The sequence below is a fragment of the Periplaneta americana genome, chromosome 12, assembly GCF_040183065.1.
Source record: "Periplaneta americana isolate PAMFEO1 chromosome 12, P.americana_PAMFEO1_priV1, whole genome shotgun sequence".
NCBI classification, from domain to species: Eukaryota; Metazoa; Arthropoda; class Insecta; order Blattodea; family Blattidae; genus Periplaneta; species Periplaneta americana.
The window spans coordinates 101,567,617-101,587,823 of record NC_091128.1 but is presented as its reverse complement, the minus strand read 5'-3'; the positions used below and the strand labels follow the sequence as shown (position 1 = coordinate 101,587,823).

The 20,207-nt window shown below is 34.8% G+C and overlaps 1 protein-coding gene and 1 long non-coding RNA gene across 4 annotated transcripts in view; one reads left to right on the top strand and one right to left on the bottom strand.

The window, feature by feature from the left end:
• The window catches only part of LOC138710723 (coiled-coil domain-containing protein 186-like), a 45,268-nt gene extending 39,904 nt beyond the window's left edge, over positions 1–5,364 (top strand). For 2 of the 3 annotated variants that reach the window (XM_069841788.1, XM_069841790.1), the window contains 2 exons: positions 228–377; positions 1,030–2,196. In XM_069841788.1, the coding sequence (XP_069697889.1) occupies positions 228–377; positions 1,030–1,101 (222 nt within the window). In that variant the 3' untranslated portion in view covers positions 1,102–2,196. Of the gene's footprint in view, positions 1–227; positions 378–1,029; positions 2,197–5,255 lie in introns of those variants that run through there. The other variant, XM_069841789.1, reaches the window with a different exon arrangement.
• On the bottom strand, positions 3,674–19,315 carry LOC138710724 (uncharacterized). The gene is made up of 2 exons (XR_011335298.1): positions 18,906–19,315; positions 3,674–6,592 (listed from the first exon to the last, which is right to left on the bottom strand). It is a non-coding gene; the product is annotated as an uncharacterized lncRNA (long non-coding RNA).
• Positions 19,316–20,207: the final 892 nt, after the last annotated feature.

The window sequence follows — 20,207 nt, the reverse complement described above, 5'->3', positions numbered from 1 at the left end:
CCTATAACAGAGATTATTACTAATTATGAAATAAAATAAAAATGTATGCATGCTATTATTAATCAGCAAGAAATATATGGTACATATAATTATGGATAAATTTTGTTATTCTTTCCTTCATATCATTAAGAAACTTTCGTAGTGCATTCTATGATGCTTTTAACTTATAATTGTAACTAGTTCGTTACGTCCATGAATTAAAAGTAAGCTGTTATATAATGTTGCAGGCAGAACTTTCAAGGCATGGCGGTATTATGGCTTCTGTCTATGGATCCAGAGCACTAGATAACAACATGACACTGGAATTATCACTGGAGATTAACAGAAAACTCCAGGCAGTGTTAGAAGACACATTGTTAAAAAATATAACACTTAAGGTATTAAAAATTGAATGGATTATTGTGTCGATCACACTTAGATGTAACTTAATAATGAGTGTAATTCACCTATCTTGGCCTTATTTTAACACTTGCATTTCTAACATGCTCTGGCATAATCATTATATATTTTTTTACGCTGGCATTTAAAAAGGCTGTATCAACTACTAAGTTATTCAGTGTTTATTGGTGATAGTGAGATGGTATTTGGCGAGATGTCGAGGTTATGCTGTGGATTACCTGATGCCTTATATTTGGGAAAACAGCTGTAAGGCGAATGTCAGGTAATCTCATTGAGAATCCTTGGTGCAATTTCTCAAAATATCGTCTCACTAGTACCAATTCCATTGACAATAAATAACCTAGTATTTTATACAGCACCATTATATAACCACATAAAAAATTTCTGGAAGATTTAAAGTTGCAGGCTTGGTTAATGCATGATAATTTTATAATGGACACTTTAGAGGAAGAATTAAGATGTCATTTATCAATAATAAGTAGTTCTAAAAAATATGAAGAAAGTATCAGTCAAATACCTTTCTATGCCTTTCTGAGTGTTATGTTAGACTATTTAGTTCATATATAATGCAGAAATCGTAAACCTTTTTCTAGTGAACAGCTTATATATTCAAATGTTTTATTTGTGTAGGAAAGTATCGACACACTGGGTGGAGAAATTGCAAGACTAACAATGGAGAGACAGAGTGCGGGGAAATCATAGTTGCAAGTTTTTCGAGCTAACTAGACTTCAGGGTTGGTATGGTAAGACTGATTATATATTATATTTAATCATTTGTTGCAGATTTATTTTTATTCTGTACCTTAAGTTATGTTTACAGCAAGTGCAATATTTATATACAAAACAAGATCTCCAGTACAAAATTAAGTTCTGAGTGTAAATTTGATAAATATAGATGTGACATCAGAGAGGAATGTGTTGTACAGATCGGAATGTAATCTGTATTGTTAGACATGTTCCTTATTCTCTCTTGTTCGTATTTTGAATTTGTCACTTTTGTTGGCAAAAAATGTAATTTGCTATTTGGCCTATACATTATATGCATATAATGCTGTCTGTTTCAATTGCATACTTCAAACACTCCTGTACCAAATAATAGAATCTAATTAAAATATTATATCATGTTATAACAAACAAATGAGGAGCAACTTACAATTTGTGTAAAATGTCACGATTTATACGAATGTAATATGTTTTTAAATTAAACATCTTATACTTCTTTTCAAATTTAATTGAGATATACGAATTCTTTTCATTAAGAACATTTTCTACTCAGAAACTTTGGAATAGTGTTAGGAATTATTACAACAGGCATTTTCATTAATATATAAGTGGATCCTCTTTTAAATAACATTATTATGTTTAACAGTAATTAAATAGCAGTTACTTGCTATTCTAAGTACAAAGGCATTTACAGGATGTTTCGTTATTGTATACATAAGTTCATGACGGTTATTTGTTCTACAGTTAGAAAAAAAATGTGAACATATACAACTGAACGATTCTTTGCAAAAACATTACAAGGTATAAATTAGTAAAAGACAAGACTAGATAGCTATTAAGTTTAAGTATTTACTGAAATTTATTGGTGTGATTGTTATATTAGATGCTTATATTAAATTTGTTTGAGGAATTGTTAATGACAGTACCTGCTGCGACAATTGCGTCATATAGCTGGTTCTTTGTTTTGTAACATTGGGAGTACATAGTTTTCTTTAGAATGACCCACAACCAAAAGTCACAAGATTTGAGATCTGGAGAATGCAGTTTCCCATAAATCTTTCGAAGAAACTGAACTGCGTTGTGCAAAAGAGATGAGCTTTGTGTTGAATGTAAACTACTTCAACTTAGTAACTAGGTATATCTTGTCTTGATTAATTTATCTCTTGTCATATTTCCGTAAGGAATCGTTTAATTGTTGTCTATGTTTACATACTACAGTACCAGTACTTCTGTTTGTTTGTAACTTTATAATATACTGCATGTACTTATTGTATACACTTATAAAACACTCTGTATTCTGAATTTCTTTCCATGTCTAACATTTATACAGTCGACTTTTTTTTTCATTTTTTCTCATTAACATTCAAGTCATACATCAGACTAAGAAATCTCTGTAAATGAATTAGTTTTAGCAGTTAAACGAGGTGATGTAGCTATATATGAGGACAACTTTTATATTTGTTAACTATATATGAAAAGCAAGCCAGCAGAGGACTTACCAGATTGTTGTGATGCTTGTTACTTTATTTTTCCATGTACAATCTCTTGCTTCCCGTATTGTAACTAAGAAAAGAACATTCATGAACCGTAAGTGGGATTAAATGAGTTTTGAATCATTGTGATAAAGAAAATGAGTGAATGAGCGAGTGAAATGTAAAAACAGGAAATTAATTAATGTACAGCTTGTTTCAAAATGTGATTGTTGACTGTAATAAACGATAAATGACACTAGAAGAAGTGTTGTTTTGTCACAGTTGAAAGTTTTGTTTTAAGCTGTGGTTGGAACCTAAACCATTATTTTGTATTCAGAAGTACTACTTCTTTAGCTAGTGAAGTCATTAGGATTGTCAGCTTCATGCTAAATTGAAGTTAAATGCGCAGAAATATGTCACATTTGTTTTCAGAAAAACTGAATAAAGAACATATGTATGTGGACCAGACGTGCTCTTGAAAAAGTAAAAGAAATTGAGCTCGAAAAGATTTTTAATCCGCATAGTATATTAATTTCACTTAATATAGTTCACTTAGATGCTTAGTGTTGATTCTCTGCGTCTAATATAATTGAAGACCTAACATTCTAAATGTTCTAAGTGCCAAAAACAACTTTCTGAGATAATGATGAAAAATACACTGCGAAATGCATGTTAAGATACCTACAACACTGTCTTTTGGCGCACAAATGAGTCACTTGCAGTTGAACTGCGACAAAAACATTTTAGTGTGATATTCTCATATGGATATTCCTCCCTTAGATTGAATAAAATGAAGTTTGAAAAATTGGCACTTAGCACATTTAGAATGTTAGGTTTTCAATTAACCAGTCATCATTCTTTCATGTCTTATAAAATGTGGGTTGATAATCTCAATTTATTATTTCTTGGTCATCTAAAGCTCTTTTTCCATTTGGTGTTTGTGTTACAAGTTTTGGGATTCATTTTCTCAACATGTTTCAGTTTAGTATCTTCTCAGTTGTTCCCTCCATTTTCTCTTAAGCCTTCTTACATTTGTTCAACCTCTCGATATATAATGGAACATCTGCTTATGTTTCTTGGTCCCTTTCTAAAAGAGGGATAATTTTTCATTGTATTTTTTAAATTAAATATTTGCAGATCACTTCTTATTTCATCATTTGACTTAAATATCCGGATATTCGTCTTAACAATTTCATTTCACTGGACTGAATACATTTCTTGAACTTATATCATCTTCATTACATTTAGCTCAACCAGGAGATCAAGCACATATGGTACTGTGATTCGTCTACAGATGTCATCTGCCTGGGGGAGATGCACAGATCCTGAGGAGGCATAAGGGCTTTCATAGCGAACTACAGCTGACCAGGGGAGTAGCTCCTTCAGACAGATGGTGCTTTGATGAATCCCGGTATCTATGGTACTGCAATCTTCAGTTCATTATAGGATACAGCAAGACATACGTGAATTGCAAACAGATGCCATTGTCTGAGGAGGCAACAGAAAATCACAGGGAGACAGAGAGGTGTTCCTGCCTATATAGATTCCATCAGAGTTGAATGCTGTAGCTGAATCGATAAGATGGCACCAAGTAGTCAATCACATACTCACAGGAATGCGGTCTCCAACAATCATCCCACAATATAAGGAGGTTGCACAATAAGTGTCAGAGAGAGATTCTTCAGGCTCTCCTCTTTAAAAAAAAGTTTAATTGGTTGCATCCGTAATTGTGACTTTGGTATTTAGTTTAACATCACTTCCCAGTCTTACCTGTATTTGATTTTCCCCCTAATATTCGTTTCGAAATGTTGCTTTCGTCAATTCCCTATGTTTGTTCCCACCATCGATTTCTATAGTCTTAAATATTTTGTTTATAAACTTCAGATACTTAACACGTTGAATGCCACTTGACGCGTATACACGTCACACGGTCCTAGCGCCATATGCTAATGACGCGTATGCATGTCATAGTTGTTTTCTTGTTTTCCCGCGCATTATTCCTTCAGTGTTTTGGTTATCCTGTATTGTTATGTATTATTACTTACTGGAAGGGTGCTGCTACTTATTATCATTCTTGGTTATTACCTTCCACTCATTTAAGTAGAGGAATCATGGATGACAAATTAAATGATAATTTTGAGACGCCTCCAGGTCCTTCAAATGCAAAAAATCGTAAAAGTGCGCCAAATAAACTTGCAAGGATGACGAAATTGCGCGTCTAGTGAATACTTACTTCAATACCTGATTCGGACAATGACAGTGATTTCAATCCAAATGAAAGCCAAAGTGAAAGTGAGAGTGATAGTGAAAGTGAAAGTGAAACTGATTTTGAAACATCTAATAATTCAAGTACTACTCCAATTGCCACTCCAGTTCAAAATGTGGATATTTCGACGTCTTATTTATTTCGACTGAATTTGAAGACAGTATTGTTGAAACAGTACATAAAGAGGGCAAAAAGTACAAAAGCCGCATGCAATTGAAAAGTATAATAACCACATGTCAGGCGTCAATTGGCAAGATCAAATGCTTTCGTATTACCCATGTGAAAGAAAAACAGTTCGGTGGTAGGCCTATAAAAAAATTGACATCTACCTCTTCCAAATAATGTTTTCATCCTCGGTACACCACAAGGAGTAGGATTTCGTTATATGATTTCAGACTTTCAGTAACACGATATTTGCTCTCGTATGCAACACTCAGCAGTCCAACAATCAAACTGGTATCACCAGCTGTGAAACATCTGCCTGCAAAACAACGCACTAATGAGGGAAAAAAGAGGAAATGCTGCAAAGTGTGTTACGAGAATGGCAGAAGAAAAGAATCAACATTCTACTGTCCTGAGTGCCTTGTTCAACCTGGATTGTGTGTCGATCCCTGCTTCGGAATCTACCACAAATGAAGTAAGATAGGCCTAATTTGTTTTTCTCTATCAATATTTCAATATACGGTCATGTAAAAACAAAAATAAGTGTGACGCATAAACGCGTCAAATGGCAATGATAATGAAATTATTAACGCGGTGCCGGTGACGCGTAAATGTGTCATCAAGATTTCAAACATTGTCTGTACTCGAAAATTGTATATGAGGCTAAAAATTATTCATAGACACTATTACATGATAAATAAACACAAAAAACTAATCGGCTCCTGGAGATAGATTTTGCAACAATACAGTCGGCAGCAAACGTGTTAAATGTTTTTCTCATCTGTTCCTCTTTGGCACTCTCGTCATGAATTTAAAATAATCTAATAGAACATAATGTTTAAATTCCTATGTATTAATTTGTGTATTGATCTTTACTATTGACAGTCTTTAGAATTTTTAGCCTTCATCTTCTTTCTCCTTTTGAGTACGTTTTTAGGTTATTTTGAGTTGACATTTTTGACTGATAATTCTCAACTATGTGTAGAAAGACAGTTAAGTTAAATTACGAACATTGATTTAACATTTCAAGCATGTCTTATCTATAAATTTCTTTAAATTTGTTTTAATCCAGAAACACTTTCCAGTAAAATGAAAGAGTTTAAGTATAAGGAGTTTAACAGACATACATGAATCTTTAAGTGAGTTTTTTCCCAAAAATAAACAACTTTCCACACACAGTAATGAATTATTTTAATAAACTTCATTACTGTTCTTAAATTAAATTTCCTATTACTTTTCAATAAACTCACTAGAGACCAGTAACTAACTACTCACAGCTAGCAGTCTATAAACAAGCCTTTTTTTGTATTACTTTCGTAGAGAGCTGTGGCCCAAATTTTTGCTCTGATATATGCAGTGATGTGTAGCAAAGAAAATAAAATTGTTAAGGTAATTATAGAGAAATCTTGTTTAACAGAGTACTTATTCTCCAGTTATCTCATAGATTACTGTTGCTGGCCAGCTATGTCTCGTCCACTAAGCTTCCCACTTTGCAGTGTCAGATGTCTCTTCAGGCTGAAATTCTTGATAGTCTTGCCAAGTTGGCAGATATGTCTTCTGGACAACATCTCTGACGGAGAAAATAACAAAACATGTTTGAAAATATTTTTTTTATCCAATGCCACCAGGTTGTCTTTTCGACATTTCTGGTCTTCTCTCCTGGCTGTGGCTTAATTGTAACCCACTTCTGAGGTTTGGGTGCCTGGAAGGCGGAGTTACATTACCCCGATGATGTGATAGGATGATTATGATAATGTGATGCCAGGAGAGGTCTTAAATCCAAACTTAACCTAAATTCCAAACCATGGACGAACACAGGAATAATCCCCTATAAAATATATATATAATAAATGCAATGCAAAAAAAATTGGGTAATGAGCAAAGCAGATTATCTTGCGCTGTTGTGAAAGTTGTTCCCTGGATCAAATGTCCTATTTTAATTATGTAATTACTTTATATTTATTTCTAACAGGTGCAGCGGAGCTCACGGGTACGGCTAGTTGTGAAATATAATTATGATTTTATGATTAATTATTTATAAATTAACAGTACTTCACGTTAAATAATATAGTATCTATATTCTTGTAATGGAAAACAATATGTATTGTATTTGAATTATATTGCGTCACGTAGCATTGCAAGAAAGAAACAAATACTGATACGTGAATACATATACAAACTGGAAAACAAAAAAAGTAATTATTTTCTACGCTTTCATTTCATTACTATCTATTGCAATTGTAATGTGTATAATGTTAAAACATTTTCTTCAATTACAAGAATTCATTTTTCTCTCATATGAGAGGGAGCATGTATCTGGGGCTTGACAACAGAGGGACACGAAAGTGACTTGTGTAATCTTTACTTCTGTGTACATCTAAAGTTGACTTGTTCCTGCGCACACAGCTTCAATTACTGACGCTTATCTAATGAAAGCTGCGAGAATTGTATAACAATTAAATAGTTCATCAATACTGGTATAATAATTACATCAAAATCTATATGGAGACTTTTTTTTTCTGATATGACATGTTATACAACTACTTTCTTGTAAGAGTTTTTATATATGTTAGTTACGTGGACTTCTATAAAAGGGTATATTGAAAAATAATGCATCCTAACACTGTATTATAAGTAGCTACAAATGTGACTTTGTAACTACAGCTTCATTCTTAAATTTTGTCAGTATTCCATAGTATAGTTACATTGTTTATATACTTGCTCAGGCAGTTATATAAATGCGCCTTAATACAACTGTGATGCAATCACAGCAACAGTGACTGTAGACTTCACCATCTGAAATGTATTGCTTCAGACTTGAAAATAATGAAGATACTTCAAGACAGAGAAATCAGAACAGTGCATTTTGGACAGGTTATTGCAGATCTGTCAAGATGAACTCTTCATAGTACATTCATAATAATCATCACCATCACCATCACCATCACCATCACCATCATCATCATCATCATCATCATTATCATCATCATGTGTTTATTGTTACAGAAACTCAACAGCATAAAAAGAATTCAGTTTGCACAACTAAGAAAATTTTCTAAGACTCTTAAATAAAGGACATTACTTTTCAGTATGCCCACGTATTTTACATGTATTTCGCATTGCATGTCTCAAATCGCTAAAGATAATGAAGATCCATAGTTTTCTTATGATATTTTCTTGATTCCATTTAATTGTGGTCCTTAAAAAGAAAATGCTAGAACATTAAGTTCTTTTATAAGGGTTTATGTAATTGAATTCGAAATGAAACCCTTGAAAATAGTGAAATGCAAATGAAATTGCAGCTCCTCTCACCACTCTCTGCATATTCCTGTGCATGGTTCCACAACTATCTCTCTTGTCTCCCAACAGAGTGCAGTACCTGTGGCCATTTAGTGCATTGCGTACTGGACAGATGTTGGGTATGATTCAAATTTGAAGCTTGTCAAAGAATTTGTAATGTCACAATGAACACGTATAATTTGGACAAGAGAGATTGATTCTCATGGAAACTGAATGTTCAGTCCATTTGTTGAAGTGACAATGTTACATAAACAGTGAGTGCTTAAGCATTTTAAACATAGGCCACAAAATAATTTGATTTATTTTTATTTTTTTAACATTAATTTTTAATTGCATTTCAGTTACTTAAGTTTATAATTTAATGTAAACATTTTATGGTCTTCACACACAATTTTGTATATAAATTATATGAAGTCCTTAAAATATTTCAAACATTAACATAGACATTGTGCATTGAACTTTACCACATTGAACAAAATTTTGATGCCATGCCATGATTTCAATTGAATCTTAGAGGTTTAGCCAGGCAGAAGCACTTTCAACTCCTTAGTCAATATGTAATCATAAAAATGATTTTAATGTCGAGGTGAATATTTTTATGCAATATCGGTACATCATTAAACATGGACATGATATGTAATGCTGTCACAGGAGAGTCATCATTTCATAAAAGCATCACTATGTCATTGCTCATTACTTTGCCAAGTGTTTCAACTGGTTATACATTTATGTGCATTTCCATTGAATTACCATTCGATTTTGTTTAGCACTTTAATTCAGTGTAATATAACCTAAAAACTATCACCATATTCTATTTCACATTTCAAAGGAAAATTAAGAAGAGTTTCATTATTCCTTATCATAAACTGCAAATAATTATGTAAATTAATTTTATAATTGTGATAACTATGTCTTCAATTTACAGACCATGCAGTTCGACTTCGGAAATGTTTTTCTTTTACATAGTGACATTGGAGTAGATTGTGTCTAATAAGAAGGATTTTCAGATAGGTAGTTTTATATACTTAATAAAAAAGAATCTCCGTCACACAGTCTATGAATTACATATCGTGGAGAAATTAAAACCACTAAGGATATCTGCAGCATGATTTGTTTCATTGTTACAGTGATCTGTTAAAATGGCAGCACTTCAAACATCAGAGTCTTCAAAGGAAGACGAATTATTGTAAATATATAAATTAGATGTTAAATTGAAATAATATTGGTGCTTCAATTTAGTCCATATTTCTCATGTTGGAGTTTATTAAAATGGGACGAACTGTGAAAACCAAACTGCCATTAAAACGTAATAGAATGCCTATTAAAATGACATGTTTTAAATATAACCATTGTACCTTGTAACTTTCTTTCATGTGTTCCGATTTAGTAACTGTATTACTGTGGTTTTGAAGAAACGTGTCATTTTAAAGGTATATTGTGAAATCGTTGTACAGTAACCCAAAGAGTTGGCTGAATATAGTTTAATCATAACAAATGTACATTATGTAATAAATGTACAATATATGATGTAATTATAAAATGATACACAGATTATTGTTTGTTGTTAGTTAACTGGGACTGCCTCCTTGATGTACTTGTTAGTTTACCTGATTATAAACTATGAAATCCCTATTTGTATTCCAGCTGTACAGTACCAAAGAAATTTTTTGAAGAATGGTAGATTTTGAAATGGGTCCAGTCAGCCTTGTGATTAGAAAATTTTGAAGAGTTATGGTGAATTTCTATCTGGGAGAAGCTGATTAATAACATCTGTGAAGACTTGCAGTCTAATCGTGCAGCACCCCTTTTCCATCTGGTAGTTATGCAGTTGACTACTGCCCACCCCTGGGCTCTTGTGTGGCTGTCATGCATGAAGTTAATTGGAATACAACTTATTAATTTCAGACATCAGACGATGAATTTTTTCGTCATTTCTATAACTTCTAACAGCTCTTTTCAATTACGAAGGTTATTTAGAAATTTAAATTAAGATTGGTGATGAATTCAAACTATTCTCACTAGTAGGTCTAAACATCAAGGAGAAGAGGGTCTGAGAGCAATTGTATTATAAAGCCATAGAGTGTTTTGCACTTCCATTTAGGCATTATTATTTATATACATTTATTATTATTATTATTATTACTTGCTTTATTGTGCATAGTAGCAATATCAGTTAAAAATTTATGTCAACAGGAAATCCTTCACCTTATGCTAGGAGAACACTCTGAGCTGCTCAAACTGTGCACAGTGCACATGTGCCATCTGCTGTGTCACTGTGCACAAAACCTTCATTGAAGCACAAGTGGCAGATAGAACGTGTGTTGCCTTGTTTTGAAACAGGAGATTTTATTTCAGAATTTGCGAAAATGAAAAGATGTCCATAACCAATTTTTCAGGACTCTAACTGGGTTGTAGATCTTGCTTTCTGGGTTGGCATAGCTGGTCACCTCAGTATGCCAAATGTGAGCATGCAGAGTAAAAAAACCATCTAAAAATAGACATGATAGACAAAATCAACTCCTCTGGAAAGAAGTTTCTTCTCTGGGAAAGCCAGCTTTCTAAAGAAAATACTGTACACTTCTTGGATTTAGGTAAGTAGACGTAATTTATTCACATTTATTACATCCAAATGTCTGAGCACTGGGAAAGGAAATATTTGCTTCACTTAAAAGAGAATTCTTATCTTTCTTCTATCTTTGTTCTCGATTCTGTTCTATCACTTACCCTTAATGCAGTTTTTTGCAAATTTTTTAACATTATGTAAGAGCAATTGCTGAACATGCTTTAAAGACAGTTTGCTTTGGTTGGCCAGCAGAATTTGTTTGAGGCAGTGCATTGTTTTAAGGGTACATGGCAGCAATACTTGCCATTTGTGAAGAGTTCTGAGCTGAATTTCATATTCATTATGATTATTTATTTTTATGTTGTTGTTTAGTTAATTGTTTTTGTTGTTTTCTAATGCCAGGCATTTGACAATAAAGTCATTTGACCTCTTGCACTCCAATATGTTTAGTTAATTGTACAGTAGAACCCTGATTATCTGTCACTCTTTTAACCGATTGGCAGATTATCCGACTATCTATTTCTTGCTCTTTTTTTTTTATTCGGAAATAAATAACTTAGCCTATATGAAGCACTGTTTTGTACATCATATTAGTAGGTTCTACATATGTTTTTGCTACAGAGTGTTAATACAAGCCTTTATCGTTACACAGCATTATCTACTGTTCGAATTGCCATTCTATAATATAACTTGTATATAAAATGTGGAGTGTCGTTTCAAAACGTATTAAATACATCCTCGGTCGAAATTTAGTTTGAAGCGATTTCGCATAGCTGAGACGGTATTCTTTAAGACCCTGATCTCATATTGGAGCAACTGGTATTCTTTCCCGCCTTTTTTCTATGATGAAAATTGTGTGTTGGATCAAATCGTATTATGTACAACTTCCATGATGTGTCGGATCAAATCGTATTATGTGCAACTTCCATTAGTTAAAATCTTAAATGGACAGCGTTGGCCAGCATGTTGTATCTTCCCACCATTATTGAGTTTCCCGCTGTTTTACAATATTGTGATTATCAAGGAATGTACAATAGCAAAATCTACTAAGAGCAGTAAGGGAACCAGAGAGACGAGAGGTGGTGCCCGAAAGAGAGCACTATATGTGGCTAAGAAGAGAGAAGTAGTGTAATTTATCTCTAAATTAAGAGCAAGTGGTCCACACCTGTGGATTAACGGTGAGCACGTCTGGCCGAGAAACCAGGTGGCCCAGGTTTGATTCCCGTTCGGGGCAAGTTACCTAGTTGAGGTTTTTCCGGGGTTTTCCCTCAACCCTATATGAGCAAATACTGGATAACTATCGGTGCTGGACCCCAGACTCATTTCACCGGTATTATCACCTTTACTTCATTCAGACGCTAAATAACCTCAGATGTTGATAGAAACATCGTAAAATAACCTACTATAAGAAAGAGCAAGGGAATCATATTACAATAGAAGTAAAAGTCCGAGACTTTATTTGGCTTCCGACTTAAATATTACAAAGCTCTTCAAAATGTACAATAAAAGTGTTAATACCCGACTTAAGAGTAAAAAGATTCTTTTTTTTTTCCAAATATTCCTCGGACAGAATTCAATAGGCTGTAGGATTTTGTACACCGGCCAATGATGAATGCAGTTATTGCGCACACATGCTGTTCCCAATAAGAAACTGCGATGATACACTGAAAAAGACTAGGCTCTTAGTCGATTTAGGCGCATATAAGCTTCGTGCCAATACGTTCCATAAAATTATGAGAACAGAACCTAATGAGACGCAGTCATTTTTCTTCGACTTACAGCAACTGCAACCGCTCTCGAAACTCAGCATAGGTGAAGTATATTATTCAAGACAATTAGCTTTCTATACTCTCTGTGTAACTTATAAAGCTTCACAGAAGCCAAATTTCTTTACATGAAATGAAGCACAGGCTGGGCGGGCGCTATTGAAGTGGCATCTTGTGTCACTACATTTATCAGTGAATTTAATTTCGACAGTTCATCAAATGTATTAGGCTGTTCGCCGATGAATGATATACAGGGTGGGAAAAAGTCCCATTAGTCCATATTATTTTGTGTCATGAGAATAATGGGGAACATACTGACTCTTTAGATACTTAGGTATACACAGTTAGTGTACAGTGGTTATTTTGTTTGTATGTTTGAATTATGACCAGAATTACATCAAATAGTGTGCATATTTGAGGTATTTCAGATATTTAAGGGGATAACGGAACTTTGTGCTCACCCTGTAGATGCCATAATTATTTAAAATTTATATTCAATGTGAGTTAGAGATTGACCCGGGTGGCCGCACGATCCAAAGTATGTCTCTTTAGGCAGCTCCGTTCGAAGGGTTGCAGGTAAGAAACTCGCCGTTCTTTATCACTATTTTCCAGCAGAAAGCAATAAGAACTATTGATATATCGTCCTACGTAGTATGCTGCTGTAAGAACCACAGAAAAACTGACAAATGACAGGGCACAATTCAGCGTGGTTTATAGATGCAAATCGTATTATGTGACAAAATCGCTTCAAAACATATTAAATACACTGTGTCGGTGCAAAACGTATTAAGTGCAAACTTCAATTGACAATATCATGCAATAGATTAAACAATCAGTGTCAGTGTTTATTACATTTGGTGTCATTTCACAATGCCTAAAAAGTGACATTAAGATATTTAAAATTTTTCCATTATCTTAGCCGTGAAACGTTTTTTACGTTTCCTGTAAAATTTGTTTTTCTGCAGTTAATACGATTTGAAACGACACTCAACAAATGTCTTCCACAGATGTTAACAAGAAACGTGTTGTGCTAAGAATCGAAAAAGAAATGGAAATAATTGAATGGTTTGAGAAAGAGTAGGCAAACTGTGGCTCATCTAGCATCAGAATACGAGATTGGAGTTACAACTACGCGATTTAATAAAAAAACAAGGATAAAGTGTAAAAAAAGTACGTAAATCTACAACATAAGAGCTCCTTTATTCTTATCTTTCCAGAGATGGTCATTAAAAAGGGCCTCGTTGCCCCTTAAAAACCCATAGTTGACAATCAGACTTAAATTAGTGAACTTCTGATTCACTATCTAGTGAGTTAAATACAAGACCATGGATAAAATTACAAAATCTTTTATGGCACGGATTATCCGATTTTTTTGATCAACCGTTCAGTCCATCTCCTTCATTACCACGGATAATAGAGGTTCTGCTGTACGAAGATAGCTTTAAACCTCATAAGTGACATCAATAAAACATCACTCATGAGGCAACTAAGCCAGGAGATAATGGGTTAGGGTGGCCAGTTCCTTTCCTCCTTCATTGCTTACATCACTGACTAGTACCATATTACACTAATCAGACTTCAAATGTAGACAAACAATTGTTGTTCCTCTGACACATATTGTCAAGATGTACTGAGATGTACTGCCTGATAATAGATGTACAGTAGTGGCAAAAAAACCGAACCAACCCTTGTAGCTGATTTCAGAGTCACAGATTCAAATTCTGCTAGTCACAAAACACATCCATCTTGTATAATTAAACAATGAAATTTATTGCATTTGTTCGATTCTTATCGTCTTTTGTTTCCTTCAGTGGCTCAAACTTACAGACGGAAAAACTTCGAGAGTTTTATTTTCATCTGGCATCAATGTTACATTTCTACCTCTATTCGGCAAAGATAACTGCGTATTTTTACATTAAATAGCAGTACATACCTCTGGGTTCACTATCCATATTGAAATTACCACAGTTTGACACAATACACAGTACAGGATTCTTTTGTATCAGCTACAAGGATCGGTCTGGTTTTTTTTGCCACTACTGTACATATCAGCCAGAACCTCAATCAGAAGTAATTTTTATATTATTATTATTATTATTATTATTATTATTATTATTATTATTATTATTATTATTATTATTGTTACTTTAACTGTTATAGACAGTTCTGTTATCTATAAAAACATAACTTATTCCTGTAGGGCTATATTTCTAATCCTGAAACTTCTCTTTCAGGACATTGCTGGACTGCGCCCCATACTCCAGAGCATTTGCAACTTATTAGAACTCCTGGAGTTACAGTTCCATACTGGGCCATGGGACATATTTTACACAGCTTGGAATTTGCTTAAATTTTATCTTGTTTCTCCAAACTAGATTTCCCTCGACTTCATTGAGAAGCAACCAAAGTGTTGTCCATGTTCGAGTCCACTTATGTAGGGGAGAGTTGGATAAAACAGGATGGTATGATAAAACGGGATACCAGACTTATTTCGTTGAAAAGTGCTGCAACTTACCGAATGATGAGAGGACTTTGTTCTTAGACTAGAAGGGGACATTATGCAGTGCTCACATGCAGAACGAACACGTTAATTTTTGTTGTGTAGAGAAAAGTTTAAAATCAGCTGCTTAACTAAATTGTTCCAACTGATTTTAATTGGCAGATTCTGGGATTAAATTTGCAGACTTGAAGAGGTAAGTCTCTTATATAAATAAAACATTATTAGTCTTCAATTCTTTATAAAGAAAACCGCTGTAGCTTTTACCATTTTGTTGTGACGCCATGTTTTTCTTTACAACTTCTAGTCGGACAAAACAGGATACCCTATGGTTTGGCAAAACGGGATAGTATCCTGTTTTATCCAACTTGCATTGCATATGTGGGATTTCACTTTAAATTCTGAATTGAATATATTCTCGCTATGACAACCAACAATGATAGTAGTTAGGAAGAAGAGGATGAAGGCAACGACGAATTCTCTAATTCAAAATCTGAAGAGGGTTGAATAAGTGTACTCAATGCCAAGAATGGGCTCATCAGGCATGCAGTAGTAGGGAGAGTCGGGTAGTATCGGACATCGGGTAATATCGGACAGTAAGTTTCTTTCATCTACCACACGATGATAGTACCTGATTGACATGGTTACGTTTCTGTGATGTCGCATAGAGAAACGTAACCATGTCATTCAGGTACTACCATATGATGGTAAATGAAAGAAACGCACTGTCCGATATTACCCGATGTCTGATACTACCCGACTCTCCCCTATAGAATCGGAAGACTGCGAATAATTCTACTGTAACTTTTGTAAATGAAAATTTCTGCAATAGGACTATGAATATACGTATAATAATAATTTGATATACTTCATTTAAGCATTTAAGTTTTGCATCACCTGTAGAAGTGGTATTTACGCCCCACTTCAAGAAATATCCATAAAACATTTGAAAGCTATCCTTTTAACTGTCTGAAATACGTAAACAATGTTGAGAAACAGTAGAAGTCTACCCTAGAAACCGACTGAAAAAATAAACAGATGTAAACAGAAGTGCAAGAAATCTCATCTCTTAGCGAATAACTCAGGGTAAAACAGTTTTATTTCATTCTAAAGAGGTTGAACAATAGCAAGGCAGTCAATTACGAACTTCAACCATGCGAGGATTGTTTCTCTATGTCAGGAAGGACTGTCTTTAAGGCAAGTAGCGAGCCGCTTAGGATTGAACCAGAGTGATGTGGTGCGAACCTGGAATCGCTTCCGAAATCCAGATATTGTCGACGACGTGTCTCGTAGTGGTCGTCCATGTGCAACAACAGAATGTGATGACCGATATCTGTGAATTATTGCCACGAGAAACGCTGAGAATACTGCTGGCACGATTAACATGACTTTCAAACTGCGACAGGGAGACGCGTATCCAATCAAACTGTATGAAACCGACTACATGATAGCACACTGCACTCCAGACGTCCATGGCGAGGCCAACTCTTAACCCTAGGCACCATGGACAACGTTACACCTGGGCAAGAAATCATCACCAATGGACTGTACAAAACTGGCACAAAGTTCTATTTACGGACGAATGCCGAATATGCCTTGTGCCAGATAATCATCGACAACGTGTGTGGAGAGAATCAGGTAATGCTACACGACTCAAACACCCCTACAATCAAATGCAGTAAGGTAGTGTGTCAGTGATGTTTTGGGGTGGCATTATGTGGGATCGCGGACAAAATTAGTGTCGATCCAAGGAATGCTGAGGGCTCCACAGTATAGGGTCAACATTCTTCAAGCCATAGTAGCATGGTTTAATCAGCACTTCGCAAAATGATTCATGTTTATGGATGATAATTCCAGAAACCATCGTGCGGCTGTTACTAATGACTTTCATAATCGTGAAGGAATTGCCAGGTTTGAATTGCCCGCATGTTCTCCAGACATGAATCCAATTGAGCATGTCTGGGTTCAACTAAAGAGAGCCATTCTTCTGCGCCCTGTCCCCTCACGCAATCTCGAAGACCTGTGCAGAGTTGCTGTTGAAGAATGGGATAGAATGGATCAACAGTTGATAAATGTGGTGATAGTATGCCACGAAGAGTCCAAGCATTATCAATGCAAGAGGAAGCACTACTCTCTATTGAAGTTGCTAGGATAGAGATTTGGTACTCCAACCAATACTCAATTTCCATTTGGCCATCCACACCATTGCTATAATTTTGTCAAAAACTGTAATTTTTTTGTCAACAACTGTTAAAAATAAATACATTTTCATTCCTTAGCTTTCCTTCTTTTTATCTTTTATTGAAGGTCTGGTTGATAGGTGATGCAAAACATTTTTTGGTGTGTTTATTATGCATTATAATAAAAACACACACATTTTTTTCAGTTCCTTAACAATATTTGCTTTATTTTAAATAAGTATCCTGTTTTACCCAACTAGTCGGCCAAAACGGGATACTTGCGCACTTTCCAAGAAAATTGTTTTCCCACTTTAGCTATATCATTAGAAGAGAAAATCAAAATGTATTATGAAAGTACATAGAATAGTGGATTCATAAGTAAAAATTGAATTGTTTCCTCTCACTTCAACAGGAAATATACAAGATTCCGTGTTAAGTATCCCATTTTGACCAACTCTCGCCTATGTAAAAGGTTTTTCTCTGTGTTAAAAAATACGAAACCATGGTTGCGATTGGGTCTGATGGACACAAACCTGAAATATATTTTAATGCACTCCGTCAGTCGAACAATTGTCCTTGGTATCTAGGTATTACTGGCATTAATTCAAGACAACAAAAACGTGAATAAATAGAAAGAAAAAAGTGCTACCTTGTACAGTTTTGTTATTCAAAATGTAACATACGCAAAATATACCTACAGTTCGTAAGTATTGTGCTCCACTTCAGAGGTAGTGCAGAGCATAAAGTGAGATAGATAGACAGACAGACAGACAGAGCGATGGAGGGAGACAGAGATAGTGTGGCAGTAAGTGGTGATGGGGAGTGCATTTCAACACAAGCAGTTTTGCACTGTGTCTTGCACTGTGAGTAGCATGTTCTACACACTGCAATGGTAAAGTAGAAGCTCTTAATACTAATCTACAATAATTAATTTACAGAATAAATTCATTTCCCAAAGTAGCCATATTTTGTGATTCAAAATATGCAGTTCAAGCTATTGTTTTATTAACATCAGAAGCAAGAGAGAGAGAGAGAGAGAGAGCGAGAAATCTATACCAAAATTAAGTTTCTACAAATAACAGACAAAAATAGATGCTTTAAAATAGATACCTCGATGCAGACATTTGGCAAAGAAAGCAAGTACATTATTATTATTATTATTATTATTATTATTATTATTATTATTATTATTATTATTATTATTATTATTATTGGCGGCCAGGTAGCTCAGTTGGTAGAGCAGCTGGCTACAGACTGGAAGGTCCGGGGTTCGATCCCAGGTGGTGACAGGATTTTTTCTCTTTGCCAAACTTTCAGAACGGCCCCGAGGTTCACTCAGCCTCCTATAAAATTGAGTACCGGATCTTTCCCGGGGGTAAAAGGCGGTCAGAGCGTGGTGCCGACCACACCACCTCATTCTAGTGCCGAGGTCATGGAAAGCATGGGGCTCTACCTCCATGCCCCCCAAATGCCTTCATGGCATGTTATGGGGATACCTTTACCTTTTTTTTACCTTTTATTATTATTATTATTATTATTATTATTATTATTATTATTATTATTATTATTAGTATCACCTGAGATTACTGTCCTTCACAGTTCCCAAATACTGGCAACTATATTTGTAACCTTATTCACTCCCACACTCCAAGGCTGTTATCCAATCAGTCTGCAGCTACAAATGTGCGAAGCTGGCTAGTAATTACAACTGAAACAGCATACTAGAATCCCACTTCAGCAATACAGTAATCCCCTCTTATCTGTGGAATCTGTATCTGCGGTTTCAGTTATCCATGATTAACCTTGACAACATTTTTTTTACGTAATTTAATAGCGTCATAGCCTGATAAGTTTTATAAAAAATCTAGATTGCGACCACATGTGTTCACAAGTGTACTTAATGTACAATAGATTTATGTTTATTATTATTATTATTATTATTATTATTATTATTATTATTATTATTATTATCATCATCATTATTATTATTGTAAAAGGTAAAGGTAAAGGTAAAGGTAAAGGTTTCCCTGTAACATGCCATGAAGGCACTTGGGGGGCATGGAGGTAGAGCCCCATGCTTTCCATGACCTCGGCACTAGAATGAGGTGGTGTGGTCGGCACCACGCTCTGACCGCCTTTTACCCCCGGGAAGGACCCGGTACTCAATTTTATAGGAGGCTGAGTGAACCTCGGGACCGTTCTGAAAGTTTGGCAACGAGAAAAAATCCTGTCACCACCTGGGATCGAACAGTAGTATTATTTGCTTCTAGTGTCTTACAGTTTGTAATTTGTCAATTAAACTATATCTTATGGATGTATGTTACATAAAAAATGCTTATTTATAGGATTCACTACTATCTGCTGTTTCACATATCTGCAGTAGTTTTTGGAATGTATCCCTAGCGGATACGATGAAATTACTGTATGACACAACACCTCAACTTCAAACAAATTTGGACAGATGAATGGAATCTCTTGCAAAACTCTCGAAAATCTTAAAGAGCCTGATGACTAAGACATCTACAAACTTTTGCCTTTAGAGCTAGAACTAAACATCTAATCACGGAACAGTACCTGCACAGATTTTAATCTAGCAGCATCTCTAGTATGTATAAACTGCAATGAAAGTGAAGAAACAAATTGTGCAAATTCTTCAGGAATGTCCACCATTAAGAAAACGGGGCAGTTTAAGAAGTCATCCAGTCTGCAGACAGTCTTTACACAACCTCATCTCTGACAGTCTTTACACAACCTCATCTCTGGCTCTTTGTGTTCAAACTACTGTGGACACCATGCTGTCGAGATATACGTCAAGCATGAAGGAAGATTGGGAAGAGAGAAAAAAAATTAAGCCCTAAATGTTAATAAAATTTCAATTA